This window comes from Tauraco erythrolophus, chromosome 3 (assembly GCF_009769465.1).
Source record: "Tauraco erythrolophus isolate bTauEry1 chromosome 3, bTauEry1.pri, whole genome shotgun sequence".
NCBI classification, from domain to species: domain Eukaryota; kingdom Metazoa; phylum Chordata; class Aves; order Musophagiformes; family Musophagidae; genus Tauraco; species Tauraco erythrolophus.
The window spans coordinates 36,016,286-36,039,299 of NC_141467.1; the positions used below are offsets into that span (position 1 = coordinate 36,016,286).

Consider the following 23,014-nt stretch of genomic DNA (forward strand, 5'->3'; position numbering starts at 1 on the left):
TGCACATGAGCACCTCAAGTTGAAGAACTCCTCTGGCAGACTGCATCTGCCTTTTCTTCAGAGGTATGCTTCTAACAAAAGCCCAGAGGCTTAAACAAAAAGCAATGGCCTAGGAAAAAAGAAACAAAATGCACAGTGCTTGATGAAGGGAAGGAACGCACCTATCAATATTTTGTCAGTGTTCTTGTTAGAGGTGAAAGCCTAGCACCAGATCAGTTTCTAGTGATGGGAAGCCAGTCAGGGAGAGGTGAATGAGTTCTCCCAAAAGAGAAGTCTGTTCTTCTCTCCAAACAACTGCTCCCGAAGCAGAGAGAGATACAGGTTCAGTATCTATACTGAAAAAGTCTTTTTGATGGAATTCATGTATATTAGAGCTACAGCTATGCTTTTACAATTCAATAGCTGTACTTTTGTTGCTGACTTGAGAAACTGGTGAAGAGCAAATCATATCAGAAGGGATGAAATGGGCAAAACATTTGGTGCAAACACTTAAATGGGATTTCACAAGAATTTGTTGAGAGTAGAAACCAACTGGAATAAGACACAAAGAATCCACAAGCTACTGAGAGAAGAACCACCACAAAAAGAATGGAGTGGACTCATCTGCCACTCCGTGTAAACTAGGTGGATGCAGAAGAGATGAGTTTCTACCAATACAAACACACGCTACCCATTACATATCATTTTTTTGTTTTACGCTGCTTACTGTGCTTCGTATCCACCAATTTTAATTGTGCTAAAATAAAAGCCACTGTTGTTTTATTTCTTTAAGCCAACAAAACCACTGAAGTAAAAAAAAAATCATTACACATAATTACATACAGTAAATAAATTTCCTAAAAAAACCCAAACGCCTAACCCCCCAAAAAAATACTCCTTTAATAAATTCAGCACTTTCACCATGTTTTACTAAGTACAACTTTCTACAGTACCATGTGCAATGCTAAATTCTAAGTGGAAAAACCTTATAGTGTTATTCTCTATCGAGGGGAGTAGGAAAGGAAGGTCACAACAACAAAGCACATCAATAAAAATATCTAGTTGTATCAAACGTACCTCTCCATTAGGGAATTTAATAGAAAAAAACCCTACCACTTATAATTTAACACCAAGCTGTCTTCCTGGCAACCAGGATTACAGGTTTATGCTGAAAACAATCTTATGTTCAAATACAGAGATAAGCAGCATTATCCCAAAGCCCAACAGAATCCCAGCATTCTGTAACAGGAAGTACCCCCAGCGGCTACATCCATGATCACTGGCATCATTGTGGAGCATTTCAGGCACCTAAACAAACGAGAAAGCGTTAAATGCCTTCAAAATAAACAGCTACTTAAAACCCGGCTCTGCAACCGCGAGGCATGGGGTAGCAGTCTCACTCTTCTAGGCTCTCCTGTTGACTGCATTAATACTACTCCTCGAATTAGGTGTCACTCAACATGAATATTATCAGAGTCTACTTTCATATTTAGAGACAGAGAGAATCCGCAATGTTGTAATTACTGTTTTCATGATAATTACGCTGATGTCTTAATCCTATCCGGAGTAAATGGCTGGCCTATTTACCAACTGATTTAATCAAGCCACACCAAGAATTTTATCCTTAAGACGACAGTTAAGCTTTCACAAACATCCACAAATATTTTATACTTCTGTACAAACATACTCCTAAGGTACAGTATAGGTTTTAATAAAATTCTGTCTTCATCTCAAGAAGCAGCAGTGATTTAACACAAAAGCCGAAGCACATTTGGTGGTGCTGACAGTGTGCAACTTGCAGTCTTACTGGCTACCTGCTATACTGGACACTGTCAGAAGCAATTTTTTTACTCCTGCTGTTAACTGCCTCTGTTAACAACTAGGAGAGAAACAATCTATGTTCCCATAGTAATCTAAATAAAAGCCATCTTCAACCTGAACATCTAACTGAGCGCTTACACTGCACACTCATCAGCACCTTCAAGCACAGAAAAAGTTAATTGAGGGAGAAAAGATGGAAGAATTTATTTTAAGATCAAAATATAACTAGCATTAATTCTTAAATTATGTTATATAAATTCAAGTAGGTGTAGCCACTTACCATATCCACAAGAGCCACATACATGAACAAGCCAGCAGTAAGTGCAAATATCCACATGGAAACATTGTCTGCATAATGACCGATAAGGATCCCGGTCACCATTCCCAGGTAGGCCAGCATAGCTGACAGAGCATTATAAAGCACAGCTTGCTTAACAGTCATACCGGCTTTTAAAAGTACAGCGAAATCTCCTACAACAGGAAAAAAACAAAACCAAGTTTTCATTCTCAGGTAACTACTGCAGTATTCGTAAGTTCTCCTCTCACAAGATTACTATGCTATTTTTATGCTGTCATCCGCCTTATTTTTTTCCTTCATAAAGTCAGAAATCACTAGGGGACATAAAGCTAAAAAGCACACACAAAGAACAACACAGCAGCAAATATTCTAAGTTTATAACCTTAAAGTCTTAGGATTTCTGCAAGCAGCAGCTTTTAGTGTAGTTTGCATTTAAACCAACGCTGTAAAATACCTGATACGCATGAACATTCTAAAGAGTCTCCAAAATAAAATACTCCCATTTAATTGCATAAAGCAATGATGATGATGCAATTTGTTACCCTGGAACTGTTCTTTGTACTTTAAGTCTACCCGTTTCATAAATTTAGAAATAATTTCTTTATTCATTTCTGTAAGTGACCGTTAACATCTTAGTTTTACTTGAAGGAATGATAGATTACCAGCCAGAAACAGGTTTTCCATCATTCAGAATATATTTTTTTTGTTTAGGTAAATTAGATCTAAACCAGAGTAAAATAATATAAGCCTGTTATTTGGAAATAAAATAGATTCTATATAAAACCCCAAGTTATGTCCAGTTAAAGTAAACAAAAGCAATCCTCAAAGCTGAGTTGAGTAATTTGTCACAACAGCTTTTCCCACAAGATACTGTCATTCAGATGGACTGGTATGTTATAACCATTGTTTAGCATTAACAACGGAACAATCCAATTTTATCCCCAGCTAACTTCAGCTAGTCCCATTTGTTTCAGTATTCCTATGCCACTTCCTGTCCTGTTAAAGAAGGTATTTCTATCAAGTTTTCTGTGCTGATTAAAGAAGCATAATTTAAATTTTAAAAGATTTGTCTTGCTTCCAAAACCAGCGGAACTTTTGAATCTAAAATTATCACATGAGTTTTATATATTTGTACTAACACTTAGTACATGTAATTAATACAAGTTCCACGATTCCCACAGAACTTATATTAAGATGAACAAGAATCAATTGTCAAGAATCCATGTCATACAACCAGGTATGTTTTCTCCAGTGTCATGTAGTTCTATGTAACATTATTTTACAGGCAGACAAATATATCAAACTGCTTATTAAACCGTTCGATGCATACATATACTAGTTTACAAGCTCCATTAAATGGAATTGAATGTTCTACTTTCTAGGGAATTAAGCTTTAAAAAAGTGCAAGCAGACTGTTCTTTCCTCATCCTGTACACCAGGTAGGACTGTGGCCATGAAGGTTAATACCAGTTGCACATTCAAAACAATTTGACAACTGGAAGGATCAGGTTCCTTCCGAGTTAAACTAAGCAGCGACGTTCCGTTCTCACGAGCTGCCCTGCAGAAGGGCCAAACACTAAACCTACGGCATAAGACACACTCATTCTCACGGGAAATTATGGTCATGAATTTAAATCGCTTGAGCTTGAAAAACAAACTATTTCTAGGAAAGATTTCTAAGTAGTTCCAAGTTTAATTTAGAGCTACAGCAGTTCTTCGCAAGACTTAATGAAAAAGCAGCAAATGTTATGCAGGAAGGAGTTCGACTAATTGTCACCTTCCTTTCAACAAGGATAAAATTACACAGAGATGTGAGAAAAGCAAACTCTGATATGCATTCTCCTGCAATTCACAACTCATGTTGCTAATGAGAATAAAAACTACAACTGAACTACACAGAACAAGTTATAAGTAACTGCAAGAGACACTGAGTTTTAAACAAAGACGCTGAAATACTTAGATTTTTTAAAGGAAGATTTATTTAAAGATTGTTTTATTTATTGAAGTATTATTGAACAGACGATCAGACACAGATGATGTTTTCTGATCAAATTTTACTGTGCTACAGAATAAAATCACTTACAATTCTTCAAAGTTCACCTGTAACCACCTATACCTGCAGCATATGGAAATATTTGGGTCTTACCTAGCTCGTGAGGTAATTCATGGCAAAATACAGCCACAGAAGTGCTTAAACCACTAGATAATCCTTCAGTAAAGGCTGCTCCTATGAAGAGACAGGAAAAAAAAACACACCAAACAGCCACATTACTGCATAGTCAGGCATCAAGTGAAGAAGCATTGTTGCATATGCTTGTATCAGATTAGGACATAGTAGTTTGACTCAAATTTTTCTTATGCTTGTGGAAGCATTTAAACTTTAACTGAATAGTTGTTGTTTATGATTCCAAAGTTTGAAAGTCAGAAGCAACGCAGAATCCTCTAATTAGTTAAAGCAAACCAAATTTCACTATCTTATTCCTGAACCAAGCCAAATACCTTTCAAAAACATAGCCTTCCCAAAAAACGCAATAAGTGAAAACACTGTCAGAAAAGACACTTTTTTAAAGACACAAAGGGAAGAAGGCAGCTCAACTGCCTCTCAGAATTAGGCACTGGAAAAAGGGAAGTCAATTAAATAATAAGAGAAGCTATACAGTCACACAAAATCAGCAGTGAAAGACTGAATTCTAGGCAGCTTGCACATAAGTGAACTATCATACTTTAAGTGGAAGAAAAAAAAAACCACAAAAACTCCTTCAACTAGTCCAGCAGTCCTCATCTTTCTTGTTTTCTCCACTCCTCCTGTTGCTTGCTATTTTTCTTTTGACAGCAGCTCAGGAGAAAGCAGCACACAGCAGGGCTGAACCATGGCTCACACACAGCACAGGAGGTCCCCAGCTGCATGGAGAGACTCACCAAGGGGTGCAGCAGAACCACATCCAGCTTCCTCTTCAGCTGCTACCAGGAGTGTGCCAGCAAACAAAGTGCTGCCAATAAGCAAAGAGGCATAAGGCCATGTCACAGTAGTTGGCATGGCAAGGGACCGAGGAGTACTGTTTACAGAAGAAAAGCTACAATGGCCATGAGACCACAGGGGACAATCCCCCCCACACCCCTCCAATGGGGTCACCACCCCCAGTACTCCAGCAGTCTCTACCCAGAGGTAACTCCTGAGGGTGGACACAGCTATGCAGGTCTTCATCTGCAAGAAACAACTGATGCTGTGACAGCAACAGCAACCCTACCCCTAAGGCATATGCTGTAGCACTGAGTGAAGGAGATGCAAGAAGTAGCGAGCAGATATCTTTAGATGAGGGATAATGAACAGGGGATTAAGAGTCTTCAGAAGAGATTCTGAAGAGGCAAGAGCCCAGACCCTTCAGACTAAAGAAGAAGGCAGCACCAAAGCAGCACTGGAACAGGAACAGGAAACACAAACTCCCAGATGGGTAAAACTTTGAAACAGTGAAGCCTGGCAACAGGAAGAACCCTCTGTCCCCACTTACAGCTGCTAATCAAAAGAACATGGTCATGACCCTGGCAGCAATGAGAAGATAAATGAGTTCTGCCAGCTCAGAATATTCATTTGGCACATCATATTAAGGCCAGTAAAGCAAAAAGAAAGGAAAGAATTTTTTAGTGATAGGAGATTCCGTCCCGTGCAGGATAGGATAGAGGGCAGAGGCAGACCTGCTAACCAAAGCTACTGCCTGGGGAAATCCATTGCTTGCCCAGAGCCTGCCTTGATGATGCTGCGGAGACACCACCAAAGCTCGTTTGGCCTGTCATGGATAGATACAGACTGCCTAGAAAAGACAGAATACAAGTCACTTTTTTTTGCCTATCTACATAAAGGAGTTCCTTGACTGCACAGAGCTCCAGTATAAAACTACACACAAATGCAGTTCCTTGTGCCTATGGAGTCCCTTGGTCAAGATCAGAATAACACTAGGAATACGGTTACAAACCACCTAACCAAGAAAAGGTGGTAGATAAGGCTACCTGTGAACAACCACACAAGACACTGCCATTCACATGAAAGCTTTCAGCTGTGAAGGTTAACAGCACCGGGTACACAATCCTGGATGTTCCTTAATTGTGTAGGCAACAGTTTCCCCAATACAAATGATAGAAGAGCCAGCCAGGATTAGAGTACTACTTGATCTGCTGCTCACAAACAAGGAAGAACTGATGGCAAATACAGCAAAAAATGGCATCCTGAGCTTCCAGTGAGCATGAGGTAACTGATTTCAGGATACAGGAGGAGGCTAAGAAAGGAAGAAGCAAAATTAGGACTCTGGATTTTAATGAAGCAGACCTTGACTTATTTAAGGGATTGCAGGGCAGAATACCCTGGGAATCAGTCAAAGGGGAAAAAGCACGCAAAAGAGGAGGCCAATTTGTAAAACACGCTTAACAGAGTGCACAAATGAAGCATCCTGTTTGTGCAGGATCACAAGTACTTCCAACAGAAGATACGCCCAGCTAAGCAGAATGCATCTTAATGAATGAAGACTCAAAGAGGAAGCACACAAGAAATAGAACAAAGACTAGCAACAAGGAAAATAAAAGCAGCGGAACAAAAAGGAGGAAAACCAAAGCCCAGCTGGAGCTAAGACTAACAAGACACCAAGGATAAAAAGAAACAGTTCTACAGGAACGCTAGCTGAGAAACAAAGTTCAGGAAAAATTTGGGGAGAACCAATCAGTAGACATAAAAAGAGGCTGAAGCACCAACACCACCTTCATCTCAGTCTTCACCAGATCCCAGAACCATTCCAGAAAGAAAGCGACAGTGAACAGCAGAGAAACAACAGTTTAAGAGATACTTAGAAAAAAATGGAAATGCTCAGATGCATCCCAGGATGGGACTCACCCAAGGGTACTGACAGAGTTGACTGATGTGACTATGAGGTTGCAGCCTATCATCTATGGAAAACTATGGCTACAGAAGGCCCCAGTAGAACTCCAGGAAAAGGATAACATTATTCCCGTCTTTAAGAAAGGCAAAGAACAGGACCCAGGGAACAGTTAGCCTCACCTTAGTTCCTGGAAAGACCATGTTGAATATCCTCTTCAAATCCCTCTCCAAATGCTTAACCCAGCTCCAGGAAATAACTGACTGTAGAGATGGCAACAGCAATGAACATCACGAAACTTGACTTCAGTAGGATTACTGACGCTATCTCCTACAGCAGTATCATCTGGGGGCAAAGGAAATATGGGCTTGACAGTTAGATGACTGCACATTGGCTGGACTGCTGGGCTAACAGGGCTTGATGGCTGGCTAGTAACAAGTAGAGTTCACCAAGACGAATGCTGTGACACATTTTCTTTAATATCTCCACTGGCCTCAAATTGTGCCAGGGGAGGTTTAGATAGCATATTGGGAAAACTTTCTTCACTGAAACAGTTATCAAGCATTGGAACAGGCTGCCCAGGAAAGTGGTTGAGTCACCATCCCTGCAGGTATTTAAAAGACATGTAGATGTGGTGCTTAGGGACATGGTTTAGTGGTGGACTTGGCAGTAATAGGTTAGTGGTTGGACTCAATCTTAAAGGTCCTTTCCAATCTAAATGATTCTATGATCTGGATGAAACAGACTGAATCATCAGCAAATCTGCAGATGACACTGAGTTGAGGGGCAGGGGGGAGAAAGTAACAGTTGAGCTGACACATCTAGCACAAAATGTTGAGCTTTAGACAAGACAGACTATGGTAAAATTAAAGACTAGGCCAACAGAAATCTTATGAAGTCCAAAGAGGAAAAGTGAGAACTAAGTTCTGCATGTGGGGCAGAATGACCTCATGTATTAGTACCAAGTCAGGAATGACTGGCTGAAATAGCAGCCTTCCCAAAAACGATGTGAGGATTATGATGAACAAGTTGAATACAAGCCAACAGTGTATTCTCATTGCAAGTACAGTGAACCACAAATTGCATAGTCTTAGGAGAAGCAAGGCCAGCAGACAAAGTTCTTATCCTCCTCTGCTAAGCATTGGTGAGGCTATTCCTGGCATTCTCTGACCTCTTTGGGGTGTTCCAGTTCAAGGTGGATATGAATACTCTCCAACAGAGGCTGACAAGATGATCGGAGGTCTATAGCACAAGGCCTGAAAGCTTGAGGTTCTAGGTATATTTAACGTCCCTTTCCACCAGACTAAGAGGTGGTCTAACAGCAGCTTCTAAGTACCTTTAGTGCAGTCACAAATATGAAGGAATCTAACTCTTGAAAGTAGTGACCAATGACACAATAGAGGGAGAGACTGCAAATCACAACTTGGGAGCTTTGGGCTGAACACAAATAAAACCTTCCTTATTAAGAGACAGAAGTGCAACATAGAAGTCAGCCACAGACATGGTGGAATCTCCCCACCTGTGGAGGTTTTCAAGGCTTGGCTATGCAAAGCCATGACTAACCCTATCTAGCATTCCCAGGAGCTGTTTCAAGCAAAAGGGTCGACTAGATGACCTCTAGAAGTCACCCATTTCTACGACTGTATTTGTGAAGTCCAATTCAGAGATGTACAGTGTGCAAGACAAAAGCTATTTTGACTTGAGCCCTCAGCAGGAGTGTTTTCCACTGCACTCTAAAACGTTCAGTCGTAGGAGTCTACGTGACAGGAGTTTCTGCTACTCAACTAGCAAAAGAGGTTATTAGTGAAGGCTATCAGTCTTTGCTAGGTGTTGGTCTGTTTTCCCCACCTCCAAACATTGCTTTATAGTTTTAGAGTCAGATTTTGAGAGACAGACAGGACAGCTACAGTTATCCCCTACAAAGAGAATTCATCAGCATTCAATCAGGCTTCAGTTTCTGAGGAGACTAGATGAGTAGAGGAAGGCAGAAGGTAATTACCTCCTCCCATGCCTGCATTCTCAGTCTACAAGTGCCTCTATGCTACTGTCTCTATACAATTGTTTTCCCAGTCTTATCACTTAGAGGAAAACTGAAAATACAAGAATACAGCTTAATCAAACAGGGTACATCTAATTTTAGGACCACAAAGGCAAGCCAAACAACACCTGACTGCTTTGCAAAGTACCAAGGTGGCTGATATGGCTGCATACTGTACAGATACATAGCAACCAAAATACAGGCTTAAACAACCGGAATATCTATTTTTATTTTTATCTGCCAAAAAGATGTCTTGAGACATTAACAAATTGAAGACTACATTAATATACCTGGTACTAACCCCTCTTGAGAAGTTGATTTAATAGTGTCATTGTATCTTCAAATACACTTTTATGACATCAGTTCTCTCAAAAAAAGAGCTAAAGAAAAAAATATACATGCAAGATTAGTGTAAAAATAGTGTTCTGCATTTTAGTTATTTTGTTGAAGCTACCCAGAAAAGTTCAAGTCGCAGAAGACCATTTTGTACAAATTAGTCAGATGCAACTGTTCCATGCTTTAATACAAAAAATAAGCTCTTTTAAATCTTATTCCCACATAATTAGCACAACAGATTTAGGAAAAAAGTAACTGATGGAATTTATGAATAACAAATCACATGAAATGAACTTAAGGGAAGGGTTAGTCTGGCTAAAGTTATCTCCACAGAAGCATTCACATCTTCATTTAAATACAGGTAAAATACTATACAAGTAGCATTGACATTTTCACAACAACATCAAATCGATGTTTTTCTATAATACTTTTGAGCACATCCAGAACTGAAGGAAACTCACATTTCCATTAGCCTGAACAAGCTACACAGCAGGACTTCTAAAAGCTATTGCTCTCACTTGTTCAATAAGCCTTTATTAACCTTCCTCATACTTCTCCCCTCTAACTGAAGCCATAGCTGCTTCCCAAATCTCCCTAATGCTAAGAGGTAATTGATTCTGCATGTCATTTGTATGCAAATCCTCCTCCTTCTACCACATTTTCACTACTGATCCGCTCAGAAATTTACATTTCATGCTTCAACTTTCATCAAAAACGAGATTAAATCAGGTCTCTTTTGACATTATACTTTGAATTGACTGAATCTGAACAACTGCAAATACTGCTGTGAGAAAATAGTTATTATTGGGTTTTCTCTTCAAACAAGAATGAACTTGTTTCTACAATAAAATTTACAGAAAGACTGGTATTGCTGAACTGACCCCAGTATGCTGTACAAGCTGGAAATGAATCCAATACCTGTAAAGATTAGTCTTTAGTACTAAAGTCAAGATTATGAGAGACTAGCATAATAACTGAGGATTACTGATTTGACTTCACTTTCTATAACTTACTTTAACCTTTTAAATTTAAAATACCTGTAGTCTAGCTCTCCTTCTAGAAAAAAATTAGGGAGTTCCCAAACCTGACCTCTCATCCAGAAGACCAAAACATAACATTCAACCTGTTATTTTGTGATAAAGAAATATTTTCACTTAAGTATTGTCAAAAGACTGAACAACTAAAACATGTAAGAGAAAAATAGGGACATGAATAAAAAGGAACAAAAAGATAAGTGTTCTAATTACATGTAAAATTATTGGTTATACCAGCTAAATTAAAAAAAACACAAAAAAATGCACTGTTACACTGAACTTTAAGAACAAGATTTTGAGTATGACTGGTGTTAAGAAAATAAATTTTTTTAAGATACTTTTCCAAGAAGAGAGACTGCGCACAGCACACTGAGTATCTGAAGCAATGTATTTATGCTACACTCGTTTAATTGATATAGACACCCTTAATCCAAAAATCTGCATAAAGGCAACATACAGTGTTACCTTCTCCATGAATCATGGACAATCTCCATTTCCGAGAGGTTACAGCTAACTCATGTCCTATTAAAGAATGCCCTACTCACACATTCCTAGCATAGAAAAAGCAGCATAGACCTTCTCTGGAAGGTTAGTACCAGCACTAAGAAGAATTGCAATGATGCTCTTTAGTGGATGATAGATCTGAGAATCTGGATGTGACAGGACTGCTATGAAAAGTGTAAAAGCACCTTAAAGAACGCAATGCCTTGGGCCAATTTCATTTTGCAGTAAAAAAATGAATGCATGCCTACCTCCCACAGCACAAAAATCACACATATATACTGCCTCATCCATTTGGGTGATCTTCAGGCTAAAGCAGATTGAAATCAGGGTCTCATCTCTCTACTCACCAGTGCTCTGAGATAGCTTACACACTGTGTAACCAGGGCCTGTTACAGGCAAAGCCAGATGTGCAAAGTATAGAACCTGACCTTGCTGCACAAGTGAAGAAAAAGAAATAAAGAAGCCAATGATACTAGTGGCCTGACTGAAGTGGAAAAAGCACAGCTACTTCATATGTGACAAAAAGACTAGTTTATCTTAGAAAAAAAAACAAACAACTAATTGCTGAACGCTTGCAGACATTGAAATACAAAGTCAGCTCTAACTCCTAAATGTTGTTTTATAAGCCTAGCTTTAGTTTTGAAAAAAATGTTAGCTTTGTTAAAAGTGGGAAAATAAGCAAAGTCTACAGATTTCCTAAAGAAAAAGCTGTAAGCACAAAATTTGTTTTATTTGTCACTGATCTCCAGGTTGTCAAACTGGAGATTTTTGTCATTCATTTGGAGCTGCTATCAGAAAAAAGTTTAGGCTTCAAAGATCTACCATTAATTAGCTACGTTCCCAACAAAGAAAGAGATATCGAGTAACTGACAGCAAGAAGACTTTGCTGTCCTTGCCTATAACAAGGCTGCAGTGTCCACGCTAACACTTACCAATTGCTAGGCCATCGCTAAAATTGTGTAGTCCATCTCCCATAATCACCATCCATGCCAGAGTTGCTATCCCTGCATCCTTCAGTTCTTCACGTGAGTAGCGCTGACTGTGACTGTGGGGATGATGGTTTTGATGATGATGGTGATGCAGAATATGATGGTAGTCATGGTGATGATGACTAAGATGATCTGTCTGTCCTAGAGTATCGTGTAGGTGAGAATGACACTTGTTTCTACAGCCCCTGGATACATATTCGTTGTCAGCCTCCTCTTGATGAGAATGAGCTATCATCACTTCTTCTTCTTCTTGTACAGTTGGCTGCTGAGAAATGAAGGGCGACGGATCTTGAGAGTCTGTCCCTAGATAGCCCTCAGGCCCTGTTACAAAAACCCAGAGTATAATATTATACATTTTTAAAATCACCTAGGAAGCAAAGACACAATAAATAAGTTACGCAGTAAAGAAGAAGCTAGTAAGCCTAGAAGTTAAGACTGATACTCCAGCTTCTTGAATCAGAAGCTTTTTTTTCCAAGGGCTTCTACAACTTATTTTTAATTTATCAGATTTCTGAGATAACACCCCATAGTTCAAAATAAGAAACACTTTTCATTTCTGTCCCCTACTACTGAAGGAGCTCCTACACTATGGTCACAAATACCTCCTAAAAGGTAAAAAAGCTTTTAATCTAATACCCAGTGCAACTTAAACACAACAGCATAAGGCTCTATGTCCCAGTCTGACAGCACGAAAACTATGAGTAATTGTTTCAGAAAGACAAAAAGTGTCTTACTGGAAAAGAGTGGAAAGCATGTGCCATTTATTCATCTTAGGGCTGAAGTCTAAGAATGCAGATGATTACATTATGGATAATTTTAGGAACTCCTGTATTTCATACAAATACAGGAGCTTACGTTTGAACATCTGAAAAATAAACACTCAAAAATAAAGTCATAAACACAGACCATGAAACACCCTCGTATAAATATTAGCAGCACACTAAGGTTAGTTATTTTAACTAACTCCTAAAACTTGGTAAATTCTTCCCTTGCAATTAAATTAACAAATATCTTTTTTTCTGCATTACTGACCACTCTTTCATTAGTTATAAAATTATTCTGAAAAACTGAATGCCTCTTTTAGCTACAAGAGCTAGTAAGTGAAGTGTGTTTTGGCTTATAGCATGATCTTGGGGACACGTGATCATTTGCAGTCCAAATACTAGGATTTCAGGTTATCAAACTTCTAACTAAATAAGCACTCAAACTAACAAACAAAATCCAGACTTAAAATATACAGAGATCTAAATAATGGATCACACATAAAACATCTAACGGTCTAAAGAGAAGTGTAGAAGCCAGTAGGCATAGCTCTACTTGCAACATGCATAGCCAGAAGAGCTTCATAGAATGACTTCAACTTCTGCTGTTAAAACCAGAGTTAAAGGCTTAAGGTTTCCAAATGGTGAATTCACTACTTCCGAGCTATTGATCCTTTTCAAAGGAAAGCAGCAAACAGAGCTAGTCCTCTACATATCAATGTACAGACAGGTTTTGTGTTGAAAAGAACTGAAGCAGGTAGTGATCCTATCTACAGTAAGAAGCAGATCCATAAGCTGCCATCAATCAGATGGTTTTTCAGCAGTGCTGCCACAAAACTGTGCAATATTACTGAGACTTACGATCATCTGCATCTAACTTTTCTTCATTCACTGAAAACTTCTTAGTTTCTCCATCATCTTCATTTTTTTTCTTATTCCAAAAGAAAATACTGCAGTTACGAATATTTAACTTATTTTTCAGGATATACATGAGCAACATAATATTCACAACATTTATGCAGCCTGCACAGAAAGAGGACAACATGGAAGCCATATAAAGAGCGCAGAAGAGGAACATTAGAAACTCAGCTAAGTATAGTAAGACCAGACAAAGGTTCCTCAGGCTCTATAGGAGGAAAAATAAAAAAACACAAAAAAACAAACCCACACATACAAATGGCCCACATTTTCACATGAGAAATAAGCAGAGGGGTTCATCTGAGAAGTGAAACACATCAAATACTGAGTAAAAGTTATTTCACCCATTCTTTTCCATTGTAATGTCAGTATACTGGGTGTTTTTTTCTAGTGTACTGAAGGAAAACCAAGTAAAATCTACAATCATTGCCCACTAATGTCTGTGTCACAACAATTTACAATCAGTGACTCAGCATCTACAAGGGCATAATTAGTCTAACAGGAAATCTATTCCATGGCTGAGAGGAGGACACAGAACATATTTGTTTTGCTTGGAACTCTTCGTGTCCTTTCTCGGCAAATAAATTTAACTAGAGACAGGGAAGGGAATCCTGTCGCTTGCAGTTAAGTTTAGCTTCAGTGTAAACCCCACCAACACAACCTCCATGACCAAAGTCAAAGATCTTACATGGCATCTGCTCTGAGACTGCTGTCTTAATGACCGATTTCACAATAAAACTAAACAGAGATTATCAGTCATTGTGGTGGCCTAGAAATCAGCTATTTTTAAGCAAAGTAATTGGTAGTTTACTAACTTTCTTCAAGCAAAGCTTAAGATATTGCCAGCTTTTACCGTATCTTTTCTACTGAGTCAACTTTTACATCATTGTTTATTCCTGGCCACACTATTCTTTAAAGAACTCAGTTACCAATAACTGCCAAGATATCAACATCTATGACTTGCCAAAATTCAATTATTATTTACCTTTCACATAAAAACTAGCATAGTCATTTGAAAGCTGTATTGCTCTCCTTTTTGGGGAGGAGAGTAGGGAAAGAAAAGAGGGGCTTGGCAGACTGTATTCCCAAATGGAACGCTATCTAATGAAGTCACTTTCTACAGTGTAGTTGGATGCTTATTAATGTGAGCACTTACTGACACTCTTAAGTGTTTTGTGCAAGTGCCCCTCTCAACAGGAGTACAACAACTGTACAAAGCCATCTTATTTCATCCAGTAGGAGAATTAAAGTAATAAAACCAATTCAGATAGTCAGTTATATAATCGCCTTAAGATATCAGAAGGAATAACACACAGGAGCTTCTTAAATCACTCTATTAAAACAAAGGGTGCCATTGGGCGTTTGCTTATTAAACAATTCACTGTGTTGTCAAGCCTGTACTGTATGCCTAGTTAAGGAAATAGTTCAGAGCTCTTCTGTAACAGGACCACACAAAAAAGTTATCATGTAGTTTAAAAGTATACGTTGTCACTAATATAAATGAAATTATCACACTAATCAAGTCAGCAATCACTATTAAATCCAGACAGATATATGATACTCAAAATTTTTAAGTGTATTCGGAAATGATCATGCAATACAATATAGCTTCAAAATAATAGTTTCTCTACCTTTTTCTTCTTGTCTTTGAACTGCTTTATTAAAGTGATCAAATGCTCCACTAGAAACATGAAATACAACCCTCCGAGTGCTGTAAGTCCCTTCCACGTAGAATCCAGGTAAGCACTCTCCTCTACACTTTGAAAAACAAGATGTTTGAACGTAGAGTCTTTGTTTTGTTCAAGCAGAGGTCTTTCATGGTGATGGTGATGGTTTCCATGAGACTAAGGGGAGAATCAAATGGAGAAAGTAATTGTATTCAAAAGAATTGATAACATAAGAAATATAGAAAGTATTATTCACATTCTTTTCCTCAAGTCTGGAGTCCAGACTTCACAATTTTCATGGGGTAAATGCTCTGGATACAACTCAAACAATTACAAAGAAATCACTTGATAGGAAGAAATATTGCAAGGACTAAGAGTAGGCCTGGTATTCATCCTCTTGCTGCAGCTACAGGCATACTGGTCAGTACCAGATGTACAACTGCCTCCACAACAACTCCTGACACTGTCAAAAAACTGCATTTTAAGTAGTAGTCACAGCCAGCACACCCATTACCTTCCCATCTAAGACAGCTCATAGACATCAAACACCTTTTTCTGTAAAGGAACTTAGTAGTAATTTCCTTCTTTAAAGGAAGTGTGAAATTCTTTCCCTCCTCAGTGGCTACCGGTATGTTCAGAATCAAAAAGCCTCTTGGACATCTCACTCACATGTTCAGATTTAATTTTGTGTTTATTACATGAAGTTATTTAACTAAAACAAAGAAGAACAACCCAATGAATTACAGGCAGGACTCAGAAATCACCACAGATCTGCAGTCTTTATCTGTCTTACCGGAAAGCTGGAACAAGTTATCTTTTCAGGAGGGGAGGGTGAAAGGAGGAGCAAGGTGGAAGGAATGTCTGTTTAAGAGCTTCCCTCAAGTAAGGTAGAAATTTAGTAATCATATTCCAGTTTCTTTGTCCATATTATGTAATAGCAATATGTAATTCCAAGGTCAAGTATTTTTAGTATCAAGTATTTTTCCCCAGGACTTCAGAAATGCTTGATTCTCAAAAATATACAATGGATAAGCAATCACCATAAGTAGCTAATAGACAACAGATTATCTATTTCACATTTAAAGTGCATTGTGAGTGATTTACCTTACCTAGAAAGTTCATTAAACTAGAAAAAGAAAATAAAGAGGCAGCACTGCAGTAGGTGACTAAAAACATTTATGCAAAGTTCTTGCATGCAAGGAACAATGAGTGGTTTGGCAGCATATTTGACTAAGAACAGGAAATAGATTGAGAGATAATGGTGTGAAGTTCTTACACTAAGGACTGTGAAATTAATCATACAAACAGTTCCAAATGGGAAACCTTTCCATCAAATAATCTAGTCTACAAGGTTGAGAAATGACTCACCAAATAGGTATTAATAGGGACTAAAATTATCACTAAGAAGTACAGACAGATGTCAAATTCTCTCCTTTGAAATAACGAATGAAACAGTAATACTTACATGTGGAAGGAGATGTAAGAAAGCATCTCCACTCAAAGTCCCCACTGCCAATGCCACAAGAAAACTTAGAAGAAATTTGAAAAATACGCGATTCATCAGCGGTACCAATATAACACCCAATAAGGAGAGAAAACTGATGACAGAGATGGATATAAAGCCACCAACCCAAGCTGGTAAAAAAAGAAAAAAAAAGAAAAAAATAACAAGAATAAGTAACAGCTGTATGAGATTGCTTGCTTAACATTCCTGATGATTCAATTAATTGGATGTTAACTAAATGGTACATGGCAAAGATTTCTCTCTAGACATGGTCAAATGCCAAAAGAAAATAACAAACTTCTTTCAACTTTGAAATACATTTCTCAGATTTATAACCAACATAAATGGGTTTTCAGTAAGCTTTTATTCCATGTTAAAAAAAACAACCTACCTATTTGCAGAGAGTATCCTTTTGGAGGAGTTTCAGCTTTTTCACTAGTTGCATGGACTATGCAGTATTTGCCATCGATCTGATTAATAAGAGCTGGGCAGAGGTAACTGAATTCTGTAGCAGTCAGCAATACTTGAGTGCCTATTCCATGGGACTGCATCAGTTTTGATGCACTGGAGCACTGTGGAAAGATATATGCGTTAAAGATGAACCAGAACCAAAGTGTCGTGATATCTTTCAAGAGGACTGCACATCCTACTTTAAATGAAATGCAGCGGTACTACACGAAAACAGCTATATCAACGGTAATTAAAAACTGGTAACAAACCAGTTTAGCAAGAACTGTACCCCTACCTCCACCCCACTTCTGGCCCAGAAAGCTAGTTTGGGAGTCCTGGTAGTTATCACTCATTCTCAGCACAAGGGGGTCAGAAGCTTTGCTGTGCAAACAGAAAAAGCCTAACACTTTCCACTCAGTTTTAGAGGCCACATAAGGAAGTAGTAACAAGGTTAAATACCTTTTTAAGTGACTACTATGGAAAGTCTTGTATAGAACCCGTTCTGCGTACGCTTCCTTCAGTAAAGAGCTCCCCACTGTACGACCTACAGTCTCGCCGAGTTTAGGTAACAGCAGTACTTCTGTTCCAATTGCGCACAACACAGTGATAACTCGTGAATTCAGCCCCTGTGATCACACCCTACGCAACACTCACTCTGAACTACCTGACACGACTGCATGCATTAAGACCCCAAAGAGATACTTGCTTTTTAAAGCCTTTGATGGAGAACGATCCAGTTAGGTAAGAAAACCATCTACAACACAACTATAGACTTTATCAGCACTAATTTTTTACTGTTTTAAAGTAATAGATAACATTTTGCATCACTCTTTCACAGTTGTTCTCTACATAAAATCTTAAAGAAGATGGGGAGGGAGGGAGGGACCAATTAATTCCCTGCAGTTCTACACTATCTGTCATAGGATTGTCTAACACTTGTGAGGCAGCTTTAATGAGAATGACAATATTTTAACTAGTTGTTTTTTTTTTTTACTTTCGCCACATCAGTAAGAAAACAAGACAGATTCTGGCTTTAAGGCAGAACAAGTTTTAAATTTGAAGTGTATTTCATTTTTAGTAATATTTAAAAACAATATATAAATAATAAATATATAAAACCAAGTGTCTGTTTATACTTAATAAAAGTACATATTTCTTTTTAGGAAAAATCAGAAAAATAACTCATTGCATATCTGTTTTCCTTGGAGCTTGTGAACATAACCTAAAACTCCTTCAAAACGTTAAGTTTCAAGGAAAGTTGTTTGTTTGTGCTTTGCTACTAGTACTGTTACACCACAAAGCTTGTACTCAGTTAAATGATAAGCATGTGACAAATAACCGATAACATCATTCCCAGTGGATCTGGATTCCCAGGAATACAAAGGGATCAGTCTCACCTCTTGGGTATTTTGGTTTTTCAGTTTAGAATACAGGTAACTTCCTCTCTCCAGTTCCTTCAGAGAAGTATGAGACTCATTTGCTTTGCCGTTAGTGAGCCAGCTTGCATCACTGCCCCCCGTGATGTTAACAGCATTAGAGCTGGTGAGACCTAAATGAGCAACCAGCTTGCCTTCTCCAGGCTGCGCGTTCGGTAATTCAGAGCGGCCATCTGTGGGAGCACTGATGATAGATGCTGTTATTTCATTAACAGTGTTCTTGCTGCGTACAAAGTTCTGCTGATGTTCTACATTCTCTGCTTTATGAGGTTCCTTTGAGTGGCTGTTCCTGTGGTCTTTGTTAGCATCAGACTCATGGTTTGGACAAACAGTCTTCTCAGAGTTTTTACTCAATGAAACGTGATTATGATGAAGGTGATGATCGTGGTCATGATCATGGTCTATTTTTATTCTTTTCATTTTATCTATACCTATGTTCTGGAGCAGTTTTCTAAACCCTTCAATTGTCAGAGAGTTGTTTTCTCCATAACGATGGAAAAGTTCTTGAAGGTGAAACTTCTGTATTAACCCTGCCAAGTCAATATTAATGCCAGCTGCCTTTTCTGGAAAAGTGCTCTCTGATATACGCACAACAGTAGCAGTCTCCACTCCATGATGATAACTTTCACACAGTAGTATGGAAAACGATAAAAGGAAAGTGATCGATACTGCACTCTCCATTGCAGTTTCTCATTAGCAGTGAAAAAATCTAGAAAAAGAAGAAAGTGTTAATAGTTTGCATGAAACTGATCACATCTTCCTCTGTAATAGACGTTCATAACCTGCTTAAACAAAAAAAACCACCACACAACAAACCACTACAAACCCTGCTCAAAGTATCAATGCAGTAAGAGAAAAGCCATTTAAATTTCTTACACGTTTTCCCAGATGCGTGGCCTGAGGCAACAGGAGATGAAGCTGCATGCCACAGTGAGGTCACTGGCTGCAAACATCCCTTCAGGTGCAAGCTCACTTTTGTTTAGCTCAGCTCGAGCCAGTTTTCTAACATAAACTGAAACGATGAGAGCATCCTCAAAGGTACACCGAGTTCTAGGTTAGGCTTTTCTTGTGCCATTTCACTCTCAGCAGTAAGTGCTGTAAGTTACATGACCCTGCTTAAAAATGAAATCCCCAGATCTTCCATCACTGGATTCGCCAGAGCTCTTGGCAAGCCAGCAGGGTTAGTTTTCAGCCCTCCAAAAAAAAAATTTTTTTTTATGCTGTCACGTTCTATCTGTGTTTTAACACTGCTGTCGTACAGCATCTTTCACTCGGGAGGCAGATCGCTGCTGGGGACCACATGCTCACACGTGTGGACGTTTGGGCGTTTTTTTCCATAAATACTCCAGCCAGCCTAGGAATTAACCGATATTTAGGACTCCATCAGAGGGCTGCCTGAGCCCTTTTTCAGGGAGAACGCCAGCCTTAAAAACCCAGCACTGGCCCCGGGACTCGCGGTAACACGAGTGCTCGCCGTCGCCGTTGCAAATCCCCGGAGACCCGCACTCCCCCGAGCACCGAGGCTACGACCGGGCCCGGCCCGCCGACCCCAGCGAGCACAGGGCGGGAGGGGCGGCGCCGGCGCTTTCCGGGCCGCGTGTGCCCGCTACCACCTGGCTGCCAGCGGGTGCGGAGGGACCAGCGCAGCCCCGGAGCGATGCAGCAGCCGGCCGGGCCGGGCCCGCCCCGGCCCCGCCTCACCTCACTCGGCGGCGGCTCCAGCGGCCCGGCCCTCCTCGCCGCCACCGGCCCCGGCCCCAGCCCCGCCGGGAGGCGTGGGCGCGCGCACCGCCCCCCCCCCTGCCCCGCAGCGAGCCCGCCGCCGCGCCAGGAGGCCACCTCACCCGCCGCCGGGACGGGACGGGCCCCGCCGCCGAACCCTTCCGCTCCCGCCGCTGCCGCCCACGCGCGCGCGGGCCAACCACTCTCCACCCTCTTCCTTTCCTCTTCCGGGCGCGGCGGCTGTCACGTGTCTCTGCGGCGGCCAACGGGGAGGCACGGCGAGAGTCACGTGGGGGCGGCAGCGGGGATAGGGTGGCGGAGGGCGGGGGGCTCGGCGCCGCTTAGGGCGGTTCAGGGCGCTCGTGAGGCGGCCTCCCGCCGTGTGCCACTGACCCTCACTGTAGGGGGGGGGGGGGGGGCGCGTCCTGCGGGACGGGGCGATGGGCGCTGCTTGGGGTACCGGGGCGGTTGTGGGGCCATCTGGCCTGGCTCTTGCTGGCTCCGGGTGGTCCTGTGCCCTGGATGCTCGGGAGGGCCCAGGGGGAATCGTCTCGACTGGGAAAGGGCAAAGTCGGTGCGAGTCAGAGGTCGCGAGGAGGTGGCCCGGGAGAAAGGCTGAATCTCGCAACCCTTGTTTCCAAAAATGCTTGGGATATGAATTGCCTGCCGTTTGGAAGACGATGGTTCATTGGGAGGTGTGAAATGCTCCCAAGAGAGTTTAAATCAACAGTAGATGAGAGTCGGAGCAATCCTTCCTCAAAACACGAGTCGTTCTGGGTTTGAGTCTGTGGTTTGAGTGAGCACACGGTGTCACAGCATTCCGTAAAGCCTTGGAAGGGAGTTGGCGTGAGGACTCCAGTCTTGAAAAGAGCACGTGCGTGGGGTGTGGGCCAGCGAGGGCTGCAGGTGAACTGCCTGGCTGTGAATAAGGGCCGTGAGCGAATGTCAAGTGATGTCGGGTTTTGACGACAAATGTCCACCAGGGCATTGCGGTGAGCGCTGCTGGGGCCCGTCGTTAAAATGAACGATGCGGCAGAAGAAAGCTGCACTTCATGCAGTAGTGAACAAAGAGATAGTAAGAAAGGACTGAGATCACCTTGGAGAAAGGCTCGAAACTCGCTGAAAACATGTTTGTTTCTTTTGAATAGGCATAATGTAATTATCACGTGTTGCTTCGTTGTACCACTTTTCTTAAGTGGCCATGACCCCATGACTGTTGCATGTCCCAGGCATAGGCTCTCTTGCATTTCCTCTTTCTTTCTCTACCACTTCCAGAGTTTTACTTTCCACCGTCATGTTGATTAATATTTCTGGTACAGTGGGTTCAGTTCTGCTTACCCATCCCAGCTGGTTTTGGAATTTGGCCTCTCTTGTGTGGTTGATTGCCAAAGTTTTTCAGCTTACTGGAGTGTGAAGGCAGCACTGAATCCTGCCCTGGGATCTGACTTTCCTGATGGTTCCTGAATGTTAACGCCAACAACTTAAACTTAACATCCGGTCCATTCTCAGCCATCTTTCTCCTCCTGTCTGCTGCTCCTGACAGTACCAGCTTGCTCACCAGTCACGAGGTGACAGATGTATCTTTTTTATGCCTAATGCCTCTGAATTAAACCTGTTTGTTCGTGAGTTCAGCTGACTGGAGGACAGAAGGGAAGTATGTGTTGTGAACAGCTCTAGAAGCTGAGAGCGCCACGTCAGAAGGTTATGGATTTATTCCATGCAATAGCTTTTCAAGTATTGAAAAAACATTATGGCTGTCAGCCTTACTCTTTTTCTTTTTTTTCCCCTGGAGGAAGAGAGGGAGGCTATAAAATGCAGGAGTGGGTGGGCTTTTCTCTTTAATGCTAATTCATTTTGCATGAAAACTGTTTACCAGATGCTTTTGTAATATTTCAGTAACACAACATTTATGCCTTAGATGCTAATGTTAGGCATTTGATTGTTCTAAGTGATTTTTTTTTAATCTTTTCAAATTACAGCTGCTAAATGATGAAGCCTGTTTTTCTAGCCTCTTGAATGCATCCACTGTCTCCAGCTGTTTCGTTGTGTCAAATCTGCAGTTTCCTCTCCCATCTTGTCAAGGTCATTTACAGATCTAAATGTCAGAGCTTAGGTCATACGGAACAGGTCTGCAGTGCTAAAATGCTATCTTCTTTTTAACTTTGAGTTGTTAACACACATCAGCTAGGCAAAAAAAAAAATGCTGGTAAAAACAATCCACATAAAAAACTTATTTGCAGTAAAACTTGAGGTCAGATCTCTTTTACAGTACCTGAATTGATCTCAGTAAGTTTATCTCATGGTAAAATTAAAGAGCTTTAGTTGGTTTTTCTCTTTTTGTTATCCAGTGAGTTAACCTGAATACATGTCCAACCATGAGCTCTGGAGTAGCTGTGATCATGTAAAACAAGGGTCTTGGTGTCCCTTGTGGATGGTTTAATGAATATGTAAAAATCTCAACCTGTGGACAAACAGGAAGCATTATTTAGAGAGTCAACAGGGAGCAAACCGGGAAGCAGTTCAACTGCTGTCTTAATCCATCATGAGACTGCATCTTAACTACAGCATGTAACTCCAGGCCTCTGTTTCAAAAAGAGTATGTTGGGAATTTCAAAAAGGGTATGTTGGGAATTGAAAAGATCATACTTGTTGGGATTTTTTTTTTGTTTTTTTTTTTTTTTCTGTTCAGGAGGTG

The 23,014-nt window shown here is 40.5% G+C and overlaps 1 protein-coding gene across 4 annotated transcripts; it reads right to left on the reverse strand.

The window, feature by feature from the left end:
* Nucleotides 1-742: 742 nt before the first annotated feature.
* On the reverse strand, nucleotides 743-19,776 carry SLC39A6 (solute carrier family 39 member 6). 4 transcript variants are annotated; one of them, XM_009980063.2, is made up of 10 exons: nucleotides 19,474-19,776; nucleotides 18,559-19,306; nucleotides 17,103-17,283; nucleotides 16,673-16,842; nucleotides 15,172-15,384; nucleotides 13,484-13,553; nucleotides 11,805-12,182; nucleotides 4,245-4,325; nucleotides 2,081-2,271; nucleotides 743-1,287 (listed from the first exon to the last, which is right to left on the reverse strand). In XM_009980063.2, the coding sequence occupies exons 2-10, from the start codon at nucleotides 19,276-19,278 to the stop codon at nucleotides 1,135-1,137; spliced, it is 2,157 nt and encodes a 718-aa protein (XP_009978365.2). In that variant the 5' UTR covers nucleotides 19,279-19,306; nucleotides 19,474-19,776; the 3' UTR covers nucleotides 743-1,134. The 4 variants fall into 4 exon arrangements, with proteins under 4 accessions (XP_009978365.2, XP_086464634.1, XP_086464632.1 ...); XM_086608508.1 differs by lacking the exons at nucleotides 743-1,287; nucleotides 2,081-2,271 and adding an exon at nucleotides 5,018-5,088 and having other exon boundaries at nucleotides 4,288-4,325; XM_086608506.1 differs by lacking the exons at nucleotides 743-1,287; nucleotides 2,081-2,271 and adding an exon at nucleotides 7,143-7,305 and having other exon boundaries at nucleotides 4,294-4,325.
* Between the last annotated feature and the right edge of the window lie 3,238 nt (nucleotides 19,777-23,014).